Genomic DNA, 26337 nt, shown 5'->3' with positions numbered 1-26337 from the left:
AGTGGGGAGGAGAGACCAATTGCTTTTGCTTCGCGCACTCTCAGTGCCAGTGAGAGTAATTATGCGCAAATTGAAAGGGAAGCTTTGGCATTAATTTTTGGGGTCAAGAAGTTTCACAAATACTTGTATGGTCGTAAGTTTACCATCGTTACGGACCATAAGCCCCTACAGCAATCCTCCATCCAAAGTCCCCAGTTCCAACATTAGCTGCAGCCCGAATGCAGAGATGAGCTTTGATTTTGTCATATACATATGATATTGAATATAGACGATCAGCTGATCACTAATGCTGATGCAATGTTGCACCGGATAGGGAAGAAGTGTTTTATATTTCATACATTGATGAACTGCCAGTTACAGCAACCAAACATAACCCTGTGATGTCAAGGGTGTATGATTATATTGTAAATGGATGGCTAAACCAGCTAACATACAAAGATATTCATCCATTCTTCATTCGAAGGAATTAATTATCAGTGGATAAAGATTGTATCATGTGGGGTGCAAGAGTGGTTATACCAAATAAATTTAGATCCAAGTTATTAGGAGACCTCCATGACCAGCACCTGGGAATGTGCTTGACCAAGAGTTTTGCATGCAGATATTTATGGTGGCCAGGTCTTGATAAAGATATGGAGTACATCATGAGTCAGTGTACGACATGTCAATCGGTAAGCAAGCAACCACCATCAGTATCATTACAGCCATGGAAATGGCCTCCCTGGGTGTGGCAAAGGCTACATATTGATTTTGCTGAGTTGGAAGGGCAACAATTGTTCATTGTGATTGATAGCCATTCGAAGTGGGTTGAGGAGTTTCCAATGTGGAAAATAACAACACGTAAAACATTGGACATTTTACGAAGTTTATTTTCTTCATTTGGCCTCCCAGAAGAAATTGTTTCGGATAATGGACTACAATTTCGTTCAGAAGAATTTGCACAGTTCACGAGCAAAAATGGTGTGAAACATACCAAGGTTCCACCATACCATCCTGCTTCGAATGGTTTAGCAGAGCGTACTGTACAAATTGTAAAACGTGCCCTCATAAAACAAATGTTAGATCCAAATCCAAGGAAATGACAGTTGCCATTGGACCACAAATTGGCGAATTTTTTGATTACATATCGAAATACTCCTCATACAACTACTGGTAGAACACTAGCAGAGTTGTTTCTCAAACGACAGCCACAAACCAGATTCTCGTTGTTCAAACCAAATTTGGTACAGTCCGTAGAAGAGACACAATTAAGACAGAAAGAGAATCATGATCGAGGTAGAGTAAAAGAGAGAAGTGTGAAATTAAACCAGAAGGTGAGAGTGAAGAACCATCACTATAAATGGGTAAATTGGTTACCAGGAAGAGTGGTGAAGATATGTGGTCCTTGCACATATTTGGTAAAGATGTTTGATAATGGACAGGTTAGGTTTGTTCATATTGATCATATTTTACCTACGGACATGGAAGGAGTTGAAGATAGGAATGATTCAATTACTTCTGACTCATCAGATAGTTTTGATATACCAGTAGCATATTCTACATCTAATGTACTGGAAACAAATCCAAGAGAAAATCAGAATGTAAGTCTTGAGTCCGAGTCAGGAAAACAAACAGTCTGAAGTTAGAATGAGTTCAAATGAAAATCAAGGGAATTCCGTGGAGGAAAATGTTCCTCAGGATGAGTCTCGAATGAGTTTAAATGCGACACCATGTTTGGAAGGTTCTGTTCGAGAGCGAAGGTATCCTCTTCGAAACAGAAAACAAGTAGTTAAGTTAAATTTGTAAAAATGGAAAAAAATAAGTCTATATCCTGTATTATGTATAAACATGGAAGTTATGTATGATGTTGTTCTAATGACTTCTTCATTAAGGAGGGAGAAGTGTAATGTCTGTGAGCTTGTAATGTTTGTAGCTCCACACTGTGGATGTGAACGTATTGTGTCCTGCAACTACAGAGTTAATAATTAAACAGAACCAGGCATGTTCCGGAGGCTTCCGACGGAGCTGCCTGCAATGTGTGTGCTGTGCTCTGTGAATATATCACAGATGTTCCTGAACAAAGGCTAAGGAATTGTCAACATTTGTCTGAACAACATTTGGACAATGATCTCAGGACCTACCATGAAGAGATGAATGCTAGCAGAGCATCACACTCATACAAAGAAACTGCAAAATCTCTTTACAAAATATCCAGCAGGGCTGGGGGCAAATGTCCAATGCCTTCTTTTGCAGTACCAGTACAGAAGGCTTCTCAACAACATAGAGCAGCCTGAGGCAAGAACATCTGCTTATATCCCACAGAAGATAAGAACATAAGAAACAGGAACAGGAGTAGGCCATAAGGCCCCTCGAGCCTGCTCCGCCATTCAATAAGAGCATGGCTGGTCTGATCATGGACTCAGCTCCACTTCTCCGCCCGCTCCCCATAACCCCTTAACCCCCCCCATCGCTCAAGAAACTGCCTATCTTGGTTTTAAATGTATTTAATGTCCCAGCTTCCACAGCTCTCTGAGGTAGCGAATTCCACAGATTCACAATCCGCTGAGAAGAAATTTCTCCTCATCTCAGTTCTCAATGGGCAACCCCTATTCTAAGATCATGCCCTCCAGTTCTAGTCTCCCCCACCAGTGGAAACATCCTCTCTGCATCCACCTTGTCAAGCCTCCTCATAATCTTATACGTTTCTATAAGATCATCTCTCATTCTTCTGAATTCCAATGAGTAGAGGCCCAACCTACTCAACCTTCCCTCATGTCAACCCCCTCATCCCCGGAATTAACCTAGTGAACCTTCTCTGAACTGCCTCCAAGGCAAGTATATCCTTTCGTAAATATGGAAACCAAAATGTGCGCAGTATTCCAGGTGTGGCCTCACCAATACCCTGTACAGCTGTAACAAGACTTTCCTGCTTTTATACTCCATCCCCTTTGCAATAAAGGCCAAGATTCCATTGGCCGTCCTGATCACTTGCTGTACCTGCAGAACGCAGAGGCCTGGGGCAACTCTGCACATCCAATGTGCAGGCTTTGACTGGTGGTGTCCAAGCCTTGGGTGACAGAAAGGAGGTTGCAATATTTACCAGTTATAGATCTCCAGGGCACTTTATCAAATAGTTTGCAGAATAATTGCAATACTCTCTCCCAGGGATTTAAGGGATGTTAGTCTTTCTGCAATTTTAGTTTGAGAGCTGATGTGAGCCCTGCTACAGAATTCCTCTGTTTTATTGGTGGTTCAATAGTATTAGAAGCCACAGTAAATGAGTTATAACGGAACCATGAATACTGGGCACTGAGGTGCAGAAACCAATGCCTGTATTCACACACTATTTGGACATTAAGGGAGTGAAATAATTTTCAGTTGACATAATGGTGTGGGCTGAGAGCAGGAGCTGTGTGACCACTAGCACCATCTGTAGCTCCAAGTATCTCGAGAAAACAGCAATACCATCAAAGTTGATGATCTGCTCATCCAATTATCTTGCTCCTGTGTCAAATATCATGCACTGGGCTGCTCTGCCAAATGGAGCATTAATTGCCTGCCCTTTGCAATAACAAACAGCAACTTGACTGACCAAACACAAATCCCCTATAGCTGTTTGGAATGGGCCAGTGCTAAAAAATTCAGCACAATCGCAGCTTTCTGAGGCACAGTAAGTGCTGCTGTATTTCTTGAGGAAGTTTGTAGGATGGTGCAAAGCTCTCCCAGGGCTTATGGGGGGAATTACAACCTCCTTATAAATATAACTCCAGAGAGATATTCAAATATGATCTCGGTCTACACACCCCAGGGACTGGGTATTTGGAGGAGGTTCTGGATCACCTGCAGTTGAGCATGGACACCCAGCTTCTCCGTTGTTCCTCCTCTAATATACAGGGCATAAAGAGAGTCACACTCAGACTTACTATATATTCGAGGGAAATTTCCCAAACAAAAATATTCTTCAAGAAGACTTCCAAATGTCTCCAAACCAATTGGCAAAAGACCAATCCAAAGTAAATTGATGAGTTTCTTTGTAACAGCACAATGAAGTATTGCAATTCGCCTTTAACAGGTCAGCATTGGGCTTCCTCAGCTGCTAGTCTAAATGAACCCTATGGCACAGGTTAGATCAGCAGATCTTCGAGTGTAAGTAATGGAATTTAGGAAAGATGATTTAAGTCTATCAATTATTTAAGGTGTCAGCTGTGACTCAAATGTTGCACCCTCGCCTCTGAGTCAGAAGGCCGTGGGTTCAAATCCCACTCCAGAGACTAGAACACAAAATCTAGGCTGGCACTCCAGTGCAGTGCTGAGCAATGCTCCGTCTAAGCCACACAGTCGCGGAGTTCTCTGCCGGTCCCGCACAGCCTGGAACGGGCTTACCAATGGTAAATTTTGCGCGAATCTGTGAATGGGCCGTGCAAAAAAAATTAAGAGGGAATATTATTACTGGGGGAGTGCTGTACTGTTGGAGGTACGGTCTTTCAGGTGAGCTGTAAAAATGAGGCCCCATCGCCCCCTTCGGTGGACATAAAAGATCTCATGGCACTATTTCGAAGAAGAGCAGGGGAGTTTTGGTCAATATTTATCCCTCAACCAACATCACTAAAACAGATTATTTGGTCATTTATCTAATTGTTGTTTTTGGGAGCTTGCTGTGCACAGATTGGCAGACACTTTTCCTACATTACAACAGTGACTATATTTCAAAAGTACTTCATTGGCTGTAAAGTGCTTTGGGACGTCCTGATGATGTGCAAGATGCTATAGAAATGCAAGCATTTCTTTTTTTTAAATGTCTGCACCTTAGCTAGAGCGATACATCTTTTGTTCTCCCAAATCTCTGGTGGAACATGGGAAGAACTTAAACGCAGTGTAAAGCCGGTGGGGATCCCCCATTCTCCCCCTTCCGCTTCCCCCACCCACCACCTTTCCACGCACCAATAGATCTGCTGTGGAAACCAGTGGAATTTTGGGAAGTTGCTATCTATTGTAATCCTTACCTGATGTGCTTGTTGCAGGAGTTCCATTCGCTCCTGCAGGATTTGGCAGTCGTACTCCCTGCTCTTTCTCAGCATCTGACGTCTCAATTTCTCCACAGCGGTTCGCAAGTCGTCCTTCTGCTTCTCGGTCAGCGACTCGCCGAGTTTTATCACGGTATCCTGCTGTAATGCATTGTACAGTGTAGCCTCCAGCTCTTGGATATGCTGAAAGGACAAGTTTAAAGGCAGTCAAAGAACAGAACAGAAAAGACTGAGGGGCCGCATTGCCCCCCCGCCCCCCTCGTCCTGCCCAAAATGGGACGAACTCACCCCGCTTCTACTGTCTTTACCACCGCGATGGTTGAGGTGGCCTCTTGGGGATTTTTTTCAGGTGGATCGGAAGTCGCTCATAATGGGGACGGACGTGGGGCAGTGAGCACACGAGAGGGGCGGAGGTTGGGGTGGAACGGAGCGGCCGCTGCTGTCGGTCATCAGCGCGGTGCTGCGTCACCACGGCTCTCCTCTTCTGTTAAATGGGAGCGCCTGCGTGATTTCTAAAGTTTGGTTGGCGGCCCAGCCGAACCCGGTGACATAATTGTTGGGCCGAGCTGGCAATTTCGCCGTCGGGGGGTTGGATCGGCGGTATGCACTGTGATGGCGCGCTTAGCACGAATCGTCGGCAGCGGAGTGGTAAGGGGTGGGATCGGGGCACCGCCGGGAAAACTCGGAAGAGCAATTGGGCTAGCAGCAGCCATTCCACCAAAAGTCGGTGGTCACTCCACGCCGCAGCATGGCCGCCGATTTGCGGTGGTAACAGGCCTTAAGGAGAGGGGAAAATTTCGGCCCTAGGAGTAGGAACCACAGCTTAGTTATACTCCTTCTGTCTAATCCAGGGACATTGAGGTCAGCTGTAGCAATCCCCACAATGCCAGCCCCCACTCCGCACTCTCTAACATCATCTAGGCCGAGATTTGGTAACACAACACAAGCGAGGGACTGAGTGCGAGGTCTTCCTGGCCTGTATGCGTCAGTAGCCCACAGAACTCTCAGGAAGGAGGATGGTAGAGAGCGAATGCAGGTCCCCTGAGGTGAAAGGAACATGTCTAGCTCATTGCACCACTCAGTTTAAACATATTGTGATTTTATTGAAATGTATAAGGTTTTGAGGGGACTTGACAGGGTAGATGCAGAGAGTATGTTTCCCCTCGTGAGGGAGTCTAGAACTAGGGGGCATAGTTTCAGAAAAGGGGTCCCCCATTTAAAACGGAAATGAGGAGGAGATTTTTGAGTGATAAGGGAGTAAAGGGTGATGGGAAGCGGGCACAGATGTGCACCTGAGTCCATGGTCAGATCAGCCATGATCTTACTGAATGGCGGAGCAGGCTCGAGGGGCCAAATGGCCAACTCCTGCTCTTATTTCTTATGTTCTTATAAAATGCTAATTAAAACATCACAATTATCATAGAAAACATAGAAAAATAGGTGCAGGAGTAGGCCATTCAGCCCTTTGAGCCTGCACCACAATTCAATAAGATCATGGCTGATCATTCCCTCAGTACCCCTTTCCTGCTTTCTCTCCATACCCCTTGATCCCCTTAGCCATCTAACTCCATCTTGAATATATTCAATGAACTGGCATCACCAACCCTCTGCGGCAGGGAATTCCACAGGTTGACAACTCTCTGAGTGAAGAAGTTTCTCCTCACCTCAGTCCTAAATGGCCTACCCCTTATCCTAAGAATATGTCCCCTGGTTCTGGACTTCCCCAACATCGGGGACATTCTTCCCGCATCGAACCTGTCCAGTCCCGTCAGAATTTTATATGTTTCAATGAGATCCCCTCTCATCCTTCTAAACTCCAGTGTATAAAGGCCCAGTTGATCCAGTCTCTCCTCATATGTCAGTCCAGCCATCCCGGGAATCAGTCTGGTGAACATTCGCTGCATTTCCTCAATAGCAAGAATGTCCTTCCTCAGATTAGGAGACCAAAACTGAACACAATATTCCAGGTGAGGCCTCACCAAGGCCCTGTACAACTGCAGTAAGACCTCCCTGCTCCTATACTCAAATCCCCTAGCTGTGAAGGCCAACATACCATTTGCCTTCTTCACCGCCTACTGTACCTGCTTGCCAACTTTCAATGACTGATGAACCATAACACCCAGGTCTCGTTGCACCTCCCCTTTTCCTAATCTGCCGCCATTCAGATAATATTTTGCCTTCGTGTTTTTGCCACCAAAGTGGATAACCTCACATTTATCCACATTATTATGCATCTGCTATGCATTTGCCCAATCATCTAACCTGTCCAAGTCACCCCGCAGCCACTTAGCATCCTCCTCACGACTCACACCGCCACCCAATTTAGTGTCATCTGCAAACTTGGAGATATTACACTCAATTCCTTCATCTAAATCATTAATGTATATTGTAAAGAGCTGGAGCACTGAGCTCTAGGGCACTCCACTAGTCACTGTCTGCCATGCTGAAAAGGACCCGTTTATCAGGACTCTCTGCTTCCTGTCTGCCAACCAATTCTCTATCCACGTCAGTACATTACCCCCAATACCATGTGCTTTGATGTTCCACACCAATCTCTTGTGTGGGACCTTGTCAAAAGCCTTTTGAAAGTCCAAATACACCACATCCACTGGTTCTCCCTTGTCCACTCTACCAGTTACATCCTCAAAAAATTCCATAAGGTTTGTCAAGCATGATTTCCCTTTCATAAATCCATGCTGACTTGGTCCGATCCTGTCACTGCTTTCCAAATGTGCTGCTATTTCATCCTTAATAATTGATTCCAACATTTTCCCCACTAGTGATGTCAGGCTAACCGGTCTATAATTACCCGTTTTCTCTTTCCCTCCCTTTTTAAAAAGTTGTGTTACATTAGCTACCCTCCAGTCCATAGGAACTGATCCTGAGTCAATAGACTGTTGGAAAATGATCACCAATGCATCCACTATTTCTAGAGCCACTTCCTTAAGTACTCTGGGATGCAGACTATCAGGCCCCGGGGATTTATCGGCCTTCAATCCCATCAATTTCATGAACACAATTTCCCACCTAATAAGGATATTCTTCAGTTCCTCCTTCTCACTAGACCCTCGGTCCCCTAGTACTTCTGGAAGATTATTTGTGTCTTCCTTTGTGAAGACAGAACCAAAGTATTTGTTCAATTGGTCTGCCATTTCTTTGTTTCCCATTATAAATTCACCTGAATCCGACTGCAAGGGATCTACATTTGTCTTCACTAATCTTTTTCTCTTCACATATCTATAAAGCTTTTGCAGTCAGCTTTTATGTTCCCAGCAAGCTTCCTCTCGTACTCTATTTTCCACTCTTAATTAAACCCTTTATCCTCCTCTGTTAAATTCTAAATTTCTCCCAGTCCTCAGGTTTACTGCTTTTTCTGGCCAATGTATATGCCTCTTCCTTGGCTTTAACACTATCCTTAATTTCCCTTGTTAGCCACGGTTGAGCCACCTTCCCCAGTTTATTTTTACTCCAGACAGGAATGTACAATTATTGAAGTTCATCCATGTGATCTTTAAATGTTTGCCATTGCCGATCCACCCTCAATTCTTTAAGTATCATTTGCCAATCTATTCTAGCCAATTCACGCCTCATACCGTCGAAGTTACCTTTCCTTAAGTTCACGATCCTAGTTTCTGAATTAACTGTGTCACTCTCCATCTTAATAAAGAATTCTACCATGTTATGGTCACTCTTCCCCAAGGGGCCTCGCACAACAAGATTGCTAATTAGTCCTTTCTCATTACACATCACCCAGACTGGAATAGCCAGCTCTCTAGTTGGTTCCTCGACATATTGGTCGAGAAAACTGTCATGTATTCAACCAGCAATGTAACCCATGTATAATCTGATCGAAGTTGTACACTGTGAGAACAATGACCACTAGGTGGGAGACACTCCTAACCTGGGCCTTCAGGTACAAAAGGGGAAGCTCCACCCACCTTCATCACTTGGAGTGCTAAGGAATAAAGGACAGGTCACAGACTGACCTTCTCTCAAGCATGGGCCTCGTGTGCATTTATACTGTATAGTAAGGATCTATCAATGGTGACGAGAAACTGGGATTTAAACCACGCGAGCATGGCCACTAGCAGAACAGACGAGAGGTACTGTGTTAAGGAATGGTTGTGACAGAGATTCAACATTGTTAAAGCAGCACGCAGTTCTCCAGGCAGACAGGGGCAATCGGGCATGCCCCAACATGTAGTCGAACCCAGAGGGGGAGTGCGACAGAGACAATGGTAAGCTGAACGGCGATTCACGCCATTGCAAGGGACAATGCGGCCAGTAATGGGGCCATCAACACCTGTTAATGGCGCACTCAAGGACAATAACAGATGCAGTCAGGGACGATCGACTGGCAACAACAGGTCATGTGGGAGGCGTGGAGGCACACAATCAGCCAGAGGTTGCAGAGATGAGCAAAATACCTGCAGAAATTGCAGAAATGAAGGCTGGGGGAAATTGCTGGAAGCTGAAGTTCAGCGAGTTCATGTGGAGCACGTATACAGTTCATATACAAGGACGCCACCGATAATGCTGAAAGTGCTCCTCAATGGCATCCCAGTGTCAATGGAGCTAGACATGGGGGCCAGCCAGTCCCTGATGGGTATCAAACAGTTCGAAAAGTTGTGGGCGTCCAAGGCCAGGAGGCCAAAATTATCGCTGATTGACGCACAGCTACGGACTTACACAAAGCAGATCATTCTGGTGCTAGGCAGCGCCACGGTAGTCGTGACCCACAAAGATTCGGAGAACAGGTTGCCACTCTGGATTGTCCCAGGGGACAGTCCCGCACTACAGGGGAGGAGTTGGCTTGCTGTCATGAACTGGAAATGGGGCGATGTCGATGCAATTTCCTCTGTGGAGCAAGTATCATGCTCACAGATCCTGGACAAATTTGACTCATTATTTCAACCCGGCATCGGCACTTTCATGGGGGCCAAGCTAGTGATTCACATAAACCTGGACGCCAGGCCAGTACACCACAAGGCCAGAGCGGTGCCATACATGATGTGGGAAAAGATAGAAGGCGAATTAGACCGCCTGCTGAGGGAAGGCATCATCTCGCCAATCGAGTTCAGTGACTGGGCGAGCCCAATTGTGCCGGTGCTCAAGGCGGATGGGTCAGTCAGGATATGTGGTGATTATAAGGCCACCATCAATCGGGTGTCACTCCAAGACCAGTACCCGCTACCGAGAGCGGAGGATCTCTTTGCGACGCTATCCGGTGGCAAACTTTTTTAAAAATTGGACCTGACCTCAGCTCACATGACCCAGGAGCTGGCGAGTGAGTCGAAGAAGCTGACCACCATCACGACACACAAGGGGTTGTTTGAGTACAACAGATGTCCGTTCGGGATTCGCTCCGCCGCCGCGATCTTCCAACGAAATATGGAAAGCCTCCTCAAGTCGATTCCAGGGACGGTCGTTCTTCAGGACGACATCCTCATCATGGGTTACGATACTGAAGAACACCTCCACAACCTGGAGGAGTGCTACGCAGACTGGACCGGGTAGGGCTGCGACTGAAAAAGGCGAAGTGCGTCTTTCTAGCTCCAGAGGTAGAATTCCTGGGGATGAGGGTAGCAGCAGACGGGATCAGACCTACTGCGTCCAAGATGGAAGCGATCCAGAGAGCACCCAGACCCCAGTAACACGACGGAGCTGCGTTCGTTCCTGGGGCTCCTGAACTATTTTGGTAACTTTCTTCCCAAATTGAGCATGCTGTTAGAGCCGCTACACGTGCTCATACGCAAAGGTCGCGAATGGGTCTGGGGGGACAGCCAGGAAAGGGCTTTTAATAGAGCACGCAATTTGTTATGTTCCAACACTCTGTTAACACTATACGACCCATGTAAGAAACTTGTTTTAACGTGCGATGCGTCATCCTATGGTGTCAGGTGTGTGTTGCAGCATGTCAATGCCAAGGGTCAGTTACAGCTGGTAGCTTATGGCTCCAGGAGTCTGTCCGAGGCAGAAAGGGGTTATGGGATGGTAGAAAAGGAGGCGCTCGCATGTGTATTTGCGGTTAAGAAAATGCACCAGTACCTGTTTGGCAGGAAATTTGAGCTGGATACAGATCATAAACCCCTAAAGTCCCTTTTGGCTGACAACAAGGCCATAAATGCAAACGCATCGGCCCGCATACAGAGATGGGCACTCAAGTTAGCCGCCTATGACTACACAATTCGGCACAGACCGGGCACCGAAAACTGCGCTGATGCACTCAGCAGGCTCCCACTAGCTACCACTGCAGGGGCTACCGAGCATGGTGCTGGGATGTTCATGGCTGTTGAAGCTTTCGGAAGCGAAGGCTCACATGTGACAGCCCGTCAGATTAAAGTCTGGACAAATAGAGACCCGCTATTGTCTCTAGTCAAGAAATGTGTCCTGAATGAGGACTGGGCAGCCATGTACATGGCATTCCCTGAGGAATTTAAACCATTTCACAGGCGCAGGGATGAACTCTCAATTCAGGCCGATTGCCTACTGTGGGGAAACTGCATAGTCATGCCCCAGATGGGCAGAGAGGTGTTCATCAGAGAACTCCACAATGAGCACCCGGGCATTGTCATGATGAAGGCAATTGCCAGGTCACACGTTTGGTGGCCAAGGATAGACGCAGATCTGGAACTTTGTGTTCGCAGGTGCAACACGTGTGCCCAGCTGGGCAATGCGCCCAGGGAAGCCCCCCTTAGCCCCTGGCCATGGCCCGCCAAGCCTTGGTCACGCATCCATGTGGACTACGCAGGTCCTTTCATGGGAAAAATATTTTTGGTTGGAGTAGACGCCTGTGTGGATCGAGTGTGACATTTTAAATTCAAGCACATCCTCTGCCACGGTAGAAAGTCTACGGGCAATGTTCGCGGCCCACGGTCTACCGGATGTCTTGGTCAGCGACAATGGCCTGTGATTCACAAGCACTGAATTCCAGGACTTCATGGCAGGCAATGGAATCAACCATGTCAGAATGGCACCGTTCAAGCCGGCCTCAAACGGCCAGGCAGAACGAGCAGAGCAGATAATCAAACAGGTGATGCTCAGAATCCAAAGGGGTTCCCTACAAAGACGCTTATCACGCCTCCTGTTGGTCTATAGATCACACTCGCTCACAGGGGTTCCACCCACAGAGCTGCTAATGAAAAGGACGCTCAAAACGAGGTTATCCCTTATACACCCCACCATGAAAGAAATTGTCGAGAGCAGGCGCCAGCCACAATATGACTCCCATGACAGGAATGCGAGGGCGCGATGTATTGATGTAAATGATCCTGTTTTTGTCTTCAACTATGCTGCAGGGACAAAATGGCTTGCAGGCACTGTGATTGCCAAAGAGGGAAATAGGATTCTGGCAGTTAAACTTACCAATGGACAAATCTGCCGCAAACACGTGGATCAAACAAAAAGGAGGTTCAGCAACCCCATAGAAGAAGCAGAGGAAGAGAACGATGTAGAGTTCACTCCGCCACAAGTGACCGAACACCGGAACCAAAGGGAGGAGAGCCCAATCACTGTGTGCAGTCCGGACAGGCCTGAGGCACTGCAAACAGCAGACACTCAGGCCAGCGCCCAACAACCGGAGCCCCAACTTAGGCATTCTACAAGAGAGCGTAAACCACCAGAGAGACTTAACCTGTGATCCCAATAAGACTTTGCAGGGGAGGTGATGTCATGTATTCAACCAGCAATGTAACCCATGTATAAGCTGATCTAAGTTGTATACTGTGAGAACAATGACCACTAGGTGGGAGACACTCCTAACCTGGGCCTTCAAGTACAAAAGGGGAGGCTCCACCCACCTTCATCACTTGGAGTGCTAAAGAATAAAGGACAGGTCACAGACTGACCTTCTCTCAAGCATGGGCCTCGTGTGCATTTATACTGTATAGTAAGGACCTATCAAAAACCATCCCTAATACACTCGAGGAAATCCTCCTCCACCGCATTGCTACCAGTTTGGTTAGCCCAATCAATATGTAGATTAAAGTCACCGATGATAACTGCTGTACCTTTATTGCACGCATCCCTTATTTCTTGTTTGATGCTGTCCCCAACCTCACTACTACTGTTTGGTGGTCTGTACACAACTCCCACTAGTGTTTTCTGCCCTTTGGTATTCTGTAGCTCCACCCATACCGATTCCACATCATCTAAGCTAATGTCCTTCCTTGCATAATTTCCTCTTTAACCAGCAATGCCACCCCGCCTCCTTCTCCTTTCTGTCTATCCTTCCTAAATGTTGAATACCCCTGGATGTTGAGTTCCCAGCCTTGGTCACCCTGGAACCATGTCTCCGCGATGCCAATTACATTATAACCATTAACTGCTATCTATGCAGTTAATTAATCCACCTTATTCTGAATACTCCTCGCATTGAGGCACAGAGCCTTCAGGCTTGTCTTTCTAATACACTTTGCCCCTTTAGAATTTTGCTTCTTGCCCTCCACTTTTACTTTTCTTCTTTCTGTCTTTTGCTTCTGCCCCCATTCGACTTCCTCTGTCTCCCTGCATAGGTTCCCATCCCCCACCATATTAGTTTAATTCCTCCCCAACAGCAGTAGCAAACACTCCCCCTAGGACATTGGTTCCGGTCCTGCCCAGATGCAGACCGTCTGGTTTGTACTGGTCCCACCTCCCCCAGAACTGGTTCCAATGTCCCAGAAATTTAAATCCCTCCCTTCTGCACCACTCCTCAAGCCACGTATTCATCTGAGCTATCCTGCAATTCCTACTCTGACTAGCACGTGGCACTGGTAGCAATCCTGAGATTACTACTTTTGAGGTCCTACTTTTTAATTTAGCTCCTAGCTCCCTAAATTCATCTCATATGACCTCATCCCGTTTTTTTACCTATATCGTTGGTACCTATATGCACCACGACAACTGGCTGTTCATCCTCCCTTTTCAAAATGTCCTGCTCCCGCTCCGAGACATCCTTGACCCTTGCACCAGAGAGGCAACATACCATCCTGGAGTCTTGGTTGCGGCCGCAGAATGTCTATGTATTCCCTTACAATACAATCCCCTATCACTATCGCTCTCCCACTCTTTTTCCTGCCCTCCTGTGCAGCAGAGCCACCCACGGTGCCATGGACTTGACTGCTGCTGCTCTCCCCTGATGAGTCATTCCCCCCCCCAACTGTACCCAAAGCGGTGTATCTATTTTGTAGGGGGAGGACCGCAGGGGACCCCTGCACTACATTCCTTGCACTGCTCTTCCTGTTGGTCACCCATTCCCTATCTGGCTGTGTACCCTTTACCTGTGGTAAGACCAACTCACTGAGCTTTTTAAGATACATCAGACTCCCAAATATTTAAATGTTTACTCAACATATTTCCCCCCAACTTGACTTGCACCAAATACAAAGGCTTCCAAAACATTCTGCATGCAGTCATATTACACAAAATATCATGGGAAGAATCATTGTCTGTTTTAATGCACTGTTCTAAATCAATAGCTTGGCTCCCCCGTTCTGCAGGTGTAAAATAGAAGCTCACTGATAAAGCACAGCTGGCGGATGGGGGATGGAGGTTGGGGAGGGAGATTTCCATCTGCCTGTGGTAAACCGGCGTGTGGTGGGCAGGGCCTGTATACTCGGGTGAGTCAGCATGGGATGAAACCTATCCAACTTGGATAGGTTAGGTGAGTGGGCAAATGCAAGGCAGATGAAGTATAATGTGGATAAATGTGAGGTTATCCACTTTGGTGGTAAAAACAGAGAGACAGACTATTATCTGAATGGTGACAGATTAGGAAAAGGGGAGGTGCAACGAGACCTGGGTGTCATGGTACATCAGTCATTGAAGGTTGGCATGCAGGTACAGCAGGCGGTTAAGAAAGCAAATGGCATGTTGGCCTTCATAACGAGGGGATTTGAGTACAGGGGCAGGGAGGTGTTGCTACAGTTGTACAGGGCCTTGGTGAGGCCACACCTGGAGTATTGTGTACAGTTTTGGTCTCCTAACTTGAGGAAGAACATTCTTGCTATTGAGGGAGTGCAGCGAAGATTCACCAGACTGATTCCCGGGATGGTGGGACTAACCTATCAAGAAAGACTGGATCAACTGGGCTTGTATTCACTGGAGTTCAGAAGAATGAGAGGGGACCTCATAGAAACGTTTAAAATTCTGACGGGTTTAGACAGGTTAGATGCAGGAAGAATGTTCCCAATGTTGGGGAAGTCCAGAACCAGGGGTCACAGTCCAAGGATAAGGGGTAAGCCATTTAGGACCGAGATGAGGAGAAACTTCTTCACCCAGAGAGTGGTGAACCTGTGGAATTCTCTACCACAGAAAGTAGTTGAGGCCAATTCACTAAGTATATTCAAAAGGGATTTAGATGAAGTCCTTACTACTCGGGGGATCAAGGGGTATGGCGAGAAAGCAGGAATGGGGTACTGAAGTTGCATGTTCAGCCATGAACTCATTGAATGGCGGTGCAGCTAGAAGGGCTGAATGGCCTGCTCCTGCACCTATTTTCTATGTTTCTATGTAACTTTCATGGTTGCCGTTTGCCATCATGTGCCCGGCGAGCTCCTGGCGTGAATCGTGGTGCGAATAGACAGCTCGCTGATTGGGAGCTGGGAAATCAGGCCGTGCAGTCACTTATCAAAGGTCTGCAACAGCTGCTTAAAGGGGAGGTGAACTTATTTATAATCAGCAACAGCAAGATGCAGTCTTGAATAACAGCCCATTTATCTTACAAAGCTAAGGTATATATTTAATATAACGAGATAACAAAGGGCAGCTCGGAGAGCTAGACTTCAGTCATCGGGACGCTGCAAGCTTCGAGCAGTGACTTTGATCAGTGTTTGATTGACAGTGACTGTCACCATGCATATCACAATACTGGCTCACTAAAGGGACAAGATTTGCGTTTAACCACATAGATATCACTCCACAGTTTAAGCAACAGCAGATTACTTGGGAATAATATAACCAATTTGGCCAGGACTTTGTTTGATCACACAGGGCTCAGTTTATGTCATGAACTATTAAAGGAAACTTGGGAGTATTTTGTGAAACTTATCCAAATCCCAGTACAGGTTGGACCTCCTTTATCCGACACCCTCAGGTCCTGGCCTGTGCCAAATAAGGGATTTTGCTGGACGTGGGGAGGTCACGTGCTATTAGGGGAGCAATGCTATACAAACCGTTTTTACAACTTCATTGGTGTCAATCATTGGTCAAAAACAGACCGTGTCTTTAGTTCTGTGCCATAGCGACCAAATACACACATTATTGTGTACATTAAGTGTAATTTTTACAACTTTCATGAACTCTGATCGCTGGCCTGACCTCACGATCCACTGCGCCACCCACGATCTCTCTGCCGCACTCCCAGCCCCCAGCCAGCCCCAATACCCCCGACCGTTCTGTTGCAAACTCCGCCAGACTACCGACTCCGCGATCTCTTCCACCGCCGCCGATTCCCCCCCCACCCCCTGCAGCAGCCTTCCTTGCTGCCGCACTCCCAGCCCCCAGTCCCCAGCCAGCCCTGATATCCCCAACTGCTCCACTCCACTACAAACTACGCCGGACCGGCAGTCCAACCCCGTGAGTTTTTTTTTTTACTTACTGAGAAACAGATGAGCAATGACAAAATATGACTGGCGTTGGCGATCTCTTCCACTGCCGGCGATTCAACCCCCCCCACCCCGCGGCCTTCCTCGCTGCCACACTCCCAGCCCCCAGCCAACATTCTCCTTTGCAACTTATCCTAGTACTTCCAAAATTGTGGTGGTGGTGGGGGGGCGGGGGAACTGGATCAGGCCAGCCATTGCGGGAGTTGGCAGCGAGGAAGGACTTCAAATTTTTCATGTTGGAGGACCCACCCGCGTTCTGCGCATGTGCCCCCCGGCGGCGGGAATGATGCCGAACGAGGGGTGGTGCCGGATAAGGGAGTCCTGGATAAGGGAGGTCCAAGCTGTACTGAGTTTCAGCCTTGAACACCTTTCCAAAGTGAACTCAATGAAACAATGGATCGTGTTTCCTTCTCCCTAATCAGAGCATTCCTGCTGCAGTTTCATATTTGCCATTTTCATCATAAACTTCGGCTAAGATTTTCCATGTAGCCCTTCATCACAGGACAGGAAGAAGGGTATTTTGAAACACTGTAATGCTGGAGCAGGGTCACGATATAATCAGCTGACACAGAGAGCGCACCTTACCAACTAACAATGGAACTTGGTTTAAACATCAACGAGAAGGCCAAGAGGAAATGTCATTCAATAGAAAGTCAGAACTCTGGAGGAAAGCTGCAAAGTGTATATAATTGAATAATAGAGAAATATTTCTCCAAAAATAGCTTACTTGGAAGCTGCAGACTGGTTGTCATGTAAGCAGACTGCTCAAGTTCAAATGGCACACAGTTTCACAGAGTATAACAGTCGTGTGTAGTATAGTCACTCCTGATCATAATATAAGGAACACGCCTGTACATATTTTAACAATACTTCTGCACAATGAATACTCTGTATATAGTATAATGATAACTCTGTATAGTATAATGAACACACTTGTTTATATTATAATGAAACCTCTGTATATAGTATAATGAACACACCTGTACATAGTTTAATACCTTTGCACATAGTACAATGAATGCTCTATATAGTTTAATGATAACTCTGTATAGTATAATGAACACGCTTGTCTATATTATAATGAAGTCTCTGTATACAGAACAATGCCGTATAAAAGATAATTAACACTCCTGGATAAAGTAGAATGAGATTATTTACCATATATGCTTGGTCCAGGGCTTGCTTCCGATAATCTAACTCTTCCTCGAGGTAACCTTTTTGTTTGCAAAACATATCCTGTAATAAAAAGAAAAAATGAACTTTATTAAAATATGCTGCCCCAGAATATCCCACAGCAACACTTTGTGTCCCTTATGTATTCTGGGAACATAAACTGAAAGGTCTTCTGCTCACCCGGGTCATCTTAGTTTGTCCAGACAGCGGCCTTTTTTTTTTGAGGCATAACATTCAAAAATAATGGGGGCCAGTTAGGGTTGAAACCATTTCACTGGCCTGTGTGGGACAGTCCTGAAATTTCAACAGCCAGCTTGCCATGGCTAAAATAACATGGACAGCTCCATGGATGATATTTATATTACTGGAGGTGCCATCACCAGAGATACAGCCAATACCCCTCCAGTGGTAGCAGCACTACCCGGGATACATTATCGTCAGAAATAAGGTTAATGGAGAAAGGAAAAACCTTGGATTCCCACTTCTGATCACAATGCAGTAACCCCCTCGCTGAAAGGATACGTGGTGGGGGGGGGGGGGGGGGGGGAGGGGAGGGAGAGAGAGGCACAGCGAAGGCAAGATCAGACTCAGCTACAAATGACCGCCATGGTAAGTGGCCTATTCACACGCAATGTCCAGGTTCACATCAGATGACTGGTTGCTTGGGTAGGGTAGCCACGTGTCACCTGAGCCAGCAAGGATCACCACCTTCAGCAGTGGAGGGAGAAAAGAGGAACACGCACTTTGTCAAGAAGTGTTGAAATATTATAACTGTCACAGAATATTTACATATTAGTGAGTGGGAAAGAAAATAAGAACACAAGAAATAGGAACAGGCTATTCGGCCCCTTGAGCCTGCTCTGCTATTCAATAAGGTCATGGCCGACCTTCTACCTCAATTCCACCAGAATTTCAAGTTGTTCATCCAGACTCAGTGATAATTGTGATTCGTACCATCTCGATCTCCAAGTCTATCATCTTCTGGTGTAGTGCAGCCTCAGTACCTTCGATCTGTTGTAACCACTAGAGGGCGAGAAAGGTATGATGTGATGTTAACACCGAATGCACAAAATGAAGGAGCTGGTCCACACACTGTGGCTGGCACATCTGTGATTACAGAGACCTTCCAACTCAGCCTCAGTTCTGAAAAAGCTGTTAAATAATACATTACGCACACACTTGTCCCATTACTTGGTTTACTGGTTATATTTCGCATTAAGTCATTGTGACAACCCAAAGCTTCTAGAGGTCTAAAGTAGGCCCCTTGGAACCTCGACAAATTTGGTTACACCTTGCTCTTTTTGACAATTAGCTGAATCTTCACCTTCATAAAACTTTTTTTAAGGTTAGATGATGCGATATTATGATTGAATTGTGTTTAACTCAGGCTTTGTATAGTATTTAAAATAAGCATTGTTTAACATCTGATTCTGAAAGGGCACCCCATTAATCTTAGGCTGGGAAAAACACATCCCAATCTGATACAGTTAGTAAAAATATGTTCAAGAATATATGAATACTCATATGTAAAGTTTTTAGCTCATTCCAAATGAATACACATTCTGCAATGGAGAAACACTGGATGCACTAGCGAGTATTCACTACCTCGTCTACTGCTGATGCCACTTCGAGTGTTGCTAGCTTTTGTGTAAGACGAAGTCAGTGCAATGTGCAGTGCAGGCAGACATATTAGGGTACATTGTCCTCTATGGGCACCCATTGAAAGCAGCTGCTCACATCTATCCTCCTCTCGGCTCATTTGCATGCCACAGATGGACTCCAGGCTAAGGCCGTCCTCTAGCTGGGCTGTACTTCTCAAAAAAATAATCGCGGTAGGGGCCTCTGACAATCGGTCATTCTGGGTGCTGCTCAGATGCCTTAAATTATCCTGGGAGTGAGGTGGAGATCTAAATTTTAAAAATCATTACCTGCCTCCATGCCTTTACCTTCTTGCCTTTATTAGTCGAGGCATAGAATACAAGAGCAGGGGGGTTATGCTTGAACTGTATAAAACACTAGTTAGGCCACAGCTGGAATACTGCGTGCAGTTCAGGTCACCACATTACAGTAAAGATGTGATTGCACTAGAGAGGGCAAGAGGAGATTTACGAGGATGTTGCCTGGACTGGAGAATTTTAGCTATGAGGAAAGACTGGATAAGCTGGAGTTTTTTTTGTAACAGAGGAGGCTGAGGGATGACCTTATTGAGGTGTATAAAATTATGAGGGGCCCAGATAGAGTGGATAGGACGGACCTATTTCCCTTAGCAGAGGGGTCAACAACCAGGGGGCATAGATTTAAAGTAAGTGGTAGGAGGTTTAGAGGGGCTTTAAGGGGAGATTTTTTGCACCCAGTGGGTGGTGGAGGTCTGGAACTCACTGCCTGAAAGGGTGGTAGAGGCAGAAACCCTTAACATGTTTTAAAAAGTACTTGGATATACACTTGAAGTGCCGTAGCCTACAAAGCAACGGACCAAGAGCTGGAAAGTGGGATTAGGCTGGATAGCTCTTTGCGGACCGTCGCGAACATGATGGGCCGAAATGGCCTCCTTCCGTGCTGTAAATTTCTATGATTCATCTGAGATCACCTCTGACCCTGTAATTGTCAGGGGTGTGAGAGCAGGCCGCAGAGCCAGGTTAGTGGTGCCCTTGCACTGAGCTACCCAACAAGTGGACTTTCTCCCTCCCACCTCATAAATTACCAACACTGGGCCTGCAATTAATACAGGCACTCCGTGGAATCACAATGGGGGTGAAGACCTGGCAACAATGGGTATCTACCCCTTCTCCCTCATCTGAGAAAATTCCCCAGAGAGCCGGGAAGGGGAAATTCTATCCTATTCTATCCCATTCCATTGCCTTTAATGATTCCACCAGATCGTTTTTTACATTATTAAACAAATGCAGCTTCTTTAAAGAGCCGCAATTTTGAGGAAAATTAGTTTGGCATGTCTTCTCTGCCGGAACAAGGGAGAAGGAGAAAGCTTTGTGAGGGGCCTTAGATCTCAAGGTATAAAAGATAACTGGCACCGAGAAAGTCAATCCAGGCTATCGCCGTGGCAATGAGACAAGATGGCACAAGTTCAAACCAGCAAAATGCCAATTTCAGACAAAGATGTTTTTATTCACACAAAGAGTGACCGACATGAGGAATTGGATTGTCAGAAAGGGTAGTGGAGGCAAAACCCCAGGAATCACTTAAGGCATGATAGCAACAAGCACACACAACATGAGTTACAGTGCGATTTACATTAATGCATCATATAAGGGTTTGGTAAACGCTTTTACATAACGACAGGGTGGCCTTGGCTTTCTTCTCTCACTTGTCTGCAGGGGGTTCGGGGGGAGGTGAGGCAAAAAACACCATCAGGTTTCTTTAGCACAGATCTTCCCAAACTGATGAAGTACGGTACAGATCTGCTTGGAACAAATGGTCTGTAAAAGTAATTAGAATCAGCTCCAACTGTCCTGAAAAGCCTAACATGCCACTGATGTTCTTTTCATTCTACTCCTGGACAGCTTCTGTCATATCCCTTTTCTGTTTTCAATTATTTAGACAGAAGTGGAGTTATGTGCAGTTTCCGCTGGTAATGAGTTTTCCCCAAGTTACTTTGGAATTGCTGCTGAGCATGATTGTGATTTCCATTTATTAATTCCAACCATTTATTTGTTGTGGATGGATAATTGTTTGCACATTTCTTTGCACGTTACTCCTGATACTGTACTAACCTTATAATAGATTAGACTGCCAAAGCAAACAATCGCTGGCATCACTTCTATCTTTACAAAGTTGTTTCTCCTTTCTCTGTGCTTGCTTTAAAGACCGATTGTCATGGAGGATCGAACTATGACAATAAATGTCATCGTGGGTAACTGGGTGGCACAGTGCTTTATAGCAGCCTCCCTTCGAGAACCGGACTTAAATCCCGATCAGACTGATGGGAGGCAAGCCTCAGTCAGCTGGCTGAAAGGGTCCAATGTGAAATGAGTTTTTGAATGGACTCAGCCAAATTCCCAGTGAGCACTGGCCCACAGCAAGTGACAATAATTTGCTTGATATTCATTGGTAATCTCGCACAGAAGGGAAAATGAGATGTAGGTGCAGAAATGGGTGCTCTTTGGAGGGTTGGACTAAAAACAAATGTTTATTAATTATAAAAGTATTGGAGATGGAGAAAAAGGCGGTTTGACCGGCTGGGGCAGTTGGAAGCGGGAGGTCATGTGATGAAACCTCCAGGAATACGTCCAACCACAGCTGGCAACCCTTGCTGAGGCACACCCAGACAGTGCTGCTTAATGTATGCAGCATGGAACAAGAGAGAGAAAATGTCACTGCTAATTCTACAGCACAACCACTAGAGAGCAGCACATCATTAACATTTAGCATTTCGGTAAATCCCAATTGCTGGAGCATCAGACAGGAGCTCGATAACATCACTTATTATACAAGGAGGACAGAATTGCCCCTTGTTGTAGCCCCATTAGTGCCTCGGGGGGAGGGGGGGGGTGGAGGCTCTAACGGGGTGCAAGGCTGCTTTTGCCTAGGGGAGGGAGGTGCTACCGCCTCCCGGGAAATTGCCCTGGAGGTTTGGGAGGTGCTTTCCTGGCAGTGCCGCACCCCGGTTAGCATCCCGGGTCGATGCGCAATTGCCGATGACGTCAGCGCCATGTATGCCAACCCATCACCGACCCGCGCTGACACCTTAAGACTGCGCTGGAGGAAACTGCCCCGTGGGCCACAAGGCTCCCGGGGTGCTGTTTAAAGGGGAGGCCTGCAGCGCCCCGGGCCGCCATCTTTTTTCGTCAGCCGAACCTCGGGTCGGCTCGATGATGGCAGCTCTAGCGTGGTCCGGGCCGCCATTGTGCAGACCAGCACTCTGTCTTCGGTGGTGGGCTGCTGGCCCGGTCGCACAATGCCCTGGTGGTCCAGTGGCAGCCATCAGAGGCTGTGCAGAGTGTGCAGCGGCCCTCCCCTTTAATGGAAGGGGAGGGGCATAGCGCTGGCCTCAGCGCCGCACGACCGTCAAAGGAAGTGGAGCCGGAGACAGCGCTCCATGGACTGCATCCCAGAGTACTTAAGGAGGTGGCCTTGGAAATAGCGGATGCGTTGACAGTCATTTTCCAACATTCCATTGACTCTGGATCAGTTCCTATGGAGTGGAGGGTAGCCAATGTAACCCCACTTTTTAAAAAAGGAGGGAGAGAGAAAACAGGGAATTATAGACCGGTCAGCCTGACATCGGTAGTGGGTAAAATGATGGAATCAATTATTAAGGATGTCATAGCAGTGCATTTGGAAAGAGGTGACATGATAGGTCCAAGTCAGCATGGATTTGTGAAAGGGAAATCATGCTTGACAAATCTTCTGGAATTTTTTGAGGATGTTTCCAGTAGAGTGGATAAGGGAGAACCAGTTGATGTGGTATATTTGGACTTTCAGAAGGCGTTCGACAAGGTCCCACACAAGAGATTGATGTGCAAAGTTAAAGCACATGGGATTGGGGGTAGTGTGCTGACGTGGATTGAGAACTGGTTGTCAGACAGGAAGCAAAGAGTAGGAGTAAATGGGTACTTTTCAGAATGGCAGGCAGTGACTAGTGGGGTACCGCAAGGTTCTGTGCTGGGGCCCCAGCTGTTTACACTGTACATTAATGATTTAGATGAGGGGATTAAATGTAGTATCTCCAAATTTGCGGATGACACTAAGTTGGGTGGCAGTGTGAGCTGCGAGGAGGATGCTATGAGGCTGCAGAGCGACTTGGATAGGTTAGGTGAGTGGGCAAATGCATGGCAGATGAAGTATAATGTGGATAAATGTGAGGTTATCCACTTTGGTGGTAAAAACAGAGAGACAGACTATTATCTGAATGGTGACAGATTAGGAAAAGGGAAGGTGCAAAGAGACCTGGGTGTCATGGTACATCAGTCATTGAAGGTTGGCATGCAGGTACAGCAGGCGGTTAAGAAAGCAAATGGCATGTTGGCCTTCATAGCGAGGGGATTTGAGTACAGGGGCAGGGAGGTGTTGCTACAGTTGTACAGGGCATTGGTGAGGCCACACCTGGAGTATTGTGTACAGTTTTGGTCTCCTAACCTGAGGAAGGACATTCTTGCTATTGAGGGAGTGCAGCGAAGGTTCACCAGACTGATTCCCGGGATGGCGGGACTGACCTATCAAGAAAGACTGGATCAACTGGGCTTGTATTCACTGGAGTTCAGAAGAATGAGAGGGGACCTCATCGAAACATTTAAAATTCTGACGGGGTTAGACAGGTTAGATGCAGGAAGAATGTTCCCAATGTTGGGGAAGTCCAGAACCAGAGGTCACAGTCTAAGGATAAGGGGTAAGCCATTTAGGACCGAGATGCGGAGGAACTTCTTCACCCAGAGAGTGGTGAACCTGTGGAATTCTCTACCACAGAAAGTTGTTGAGGCCAATTCACTAAATATATTCAAAAAGGAGTTAGATGAGGTCCTTACTACTAGGGGGATCAAGGGGTATGGCGAGAAAGCAGGAATGGGGTACTGAAGTTGAATGTTCAGCCATGAACTCATTGAATGGCGGTGCAGGCTAGAAGGGCCGAATGGCCTACTCCTGCACCTATTTTCTATGTTTCTATGTTTCTATGTTTCTATGTCCTTGGAGGGGTGCTAGGCCCAATTCCACGTCAGGTACAGGACATCCGGGTTGGGCGATAAAAGTCCCAGCCCTGGAAGATCAGGGTGAGGGGAAATTTCGCCCCTAAGGTGTCTTGAATATTCAGAATATGGTTTCAAACATTTTTAAACTGTACATTAAAAATACGAGAATTGGGAAGTCATATTTCAGAATTTTGCAGCAAAAGTGGGATAGAAAAAGCACTATGGTGCAAACTGGCTTTTGGGCAGTTTAAGACTGGATAAATAAGAGGCTAGTATCATTTATATATGTTTCTGATTTATACATGGTTGTCGGGACCGTGTTATGGTTGACCATCCAAATTCTATACTAAGATATTTCCATAACTCGTTCGCTAAAAGTTGCTGCACACGATATTATTTGTCAAGTTATCTTGTATATGTGAGGGTAAAACCGCTCAAATATTATATAAAGCTAAAAAATAACGCAAAATAATTACAAAGGTTGGTACCCAGTAGATGCTGTATGATGCTTGTGTTTATTTAGGCCTCCTTTCTTGCAGAGAGATTAAAGAGAAACTTGATAGAAGTCTTCAGAAGATTAATGTATTCAGTAAGTTGACGTTTTTTTTGGCATGTACAGAATTCCGGAATCAGGACACACAGTTCAACTTCGGGTGGGGGGGAGGTGCAGCAGCAAATTGTCCGCCTTGTTATACACCTCACCTGATTTTCCTTTCCGTTTATGTAAATGTAAAGTAAAATCGGACGGAGGGGTATTAAGGGGCAGCCAATCTGCACGCACACCGGCATTGAATTTTACCCCCATACCATCAAAGGCCAATTGAGACAGAATTATTTTAGCAAAACACTGATTAACTTATGGGTCAAACAGCCATCACAGGGAGCAACAGGAAGCTGAGAGGTTTCAAACAGGAAATAACAGCAACTTACATTTCTGAGCAGGCAAGCTTTCGGCATCTGAAGGGGTTCATCGTTTATTAAATGTTCTACTTGCTATAGAGTTATTGCACAGGAAAGGGGCGGCGGGAAGGGCGGGGGGGGTGGGGGCTGATGGGCTGGCAAAATAGGCTGATGGCCACCTTCTGCCTGAAATAAGTTAGTAGTTAGGGAACTTCACAGAGAAGAAATGGAGACCAGGTAACAAGAGGAAAGGTAGAGGCGGTGACTGAGAGGCAGGATTTGAGGAGGCTTTTGAAGGTGGGAAGAGTGATAGGAAGGGGCGGGGTCCAGAGAGAGAATTCCAGAGTGTGGGGCTGGGATAGTTGAAGGCCCCATCACTGAGGGTGAAGGGCAGGGTGTGAGGGGTACAACAGGGGCAAGAGTTGGAAAACTGGAGGGCAAACTGACAAGAGTTGGAAAACTGACTTATAGAGCCAGAAGAGGTGGCAGTTGTATGGTGGGGCAAGGCCATCAAGTGAATTGTAAACAAGGATGAAAGGGTGAAAGGGATACATGGAGTTTGGACCGCTGGACTGCAGGTGATAGTGACTTTTATTGCAGGCAAACCTGAGGCTGACAACATTTTGGACAAACCAGAGTTTTTGAAGGGTGAAGCTCAAGAGGCTGACGAGAGCTCCACCTCACACAGGACACCAAGATTGCACACTGCTGGCTTCAGCTTGAGCAAGCAGCTGGAAGGTGGGGGTGAGGGCCAAGTAGAACCCTTGGGCTAATGTCAGGAGATTTTGGTGGGAGCCAAACGTAGATTCCCGGGTCTTACTTATGTTGAAGTGGAGATAAATCTGGCTCATCCAGGACTTGATGTCAGAGGAGCAGTCAGACCAAAGGCCCAGCAAAGTGACAGTAGAAGCTCCCAGTGGGGAGTGGAACTCAGGGAGTGTAATCCAGGAAATCACAGGCGTGCAATCACAAATTGTGCAACCGTGATTTACCAAGATGTGCTTCCTGTGAGTGTCACTCCCTGCTGGGAGTGCT

At 46.4% G+C, this 26337-nt stretch overlaps 1 protein-coding gene across 2 annotated transcripts in view; it reads right to left on the bottom strand.

Moving 5' to 3' along the window:
* jakmip2 (janus kinase and microtubule interacting protein 2) overlaps positions 1-26337 on the bottom strand; it is a 151520-nt gene that overhangs the window by 27085 nt on the left and 98098 nt on the right. For both annotated transcript variants that reach the window (XM_070877305.1, XM_070877307.1), the window contains 3 exons: positions 18716-18784; positions 17747-17824; positions 4983-5186 (listed from right to left, as the gene is read on the bottom strand). In XM_070877305.1, coding sequence (XP_070733406.1) covers positions 4983-5186; positions 17747-17824; positions 18716-18784 — 351 coding nt within the window. The remainder of the gene's footprint in view (positions 1-4982; positions 5187-17746; positions 17825-18715; positions 18785-26337) is intronic.

This window comes from Pristiophorus japonicus, chromosome 4 (assembly GCF_044704955.1).
Source record: "Pristiophorus japonicus isolate sPriJap1 chromosome 4, sPriJap1.hap1, whole genome shotgun sequence".
NCBI classification, from domain to species: domain Eukaryota; kingdom Metazoa; phylum Chordata; class Chondrichthyes; family Pristiophoridae; genus Pristiophorus; species Pristiophorus japonicus.
The sequence above is the reverse complement of the archived record's forward strand: the minus strand, read 5'-3'. Positions and strand labels throughout refer to the sequence as shown.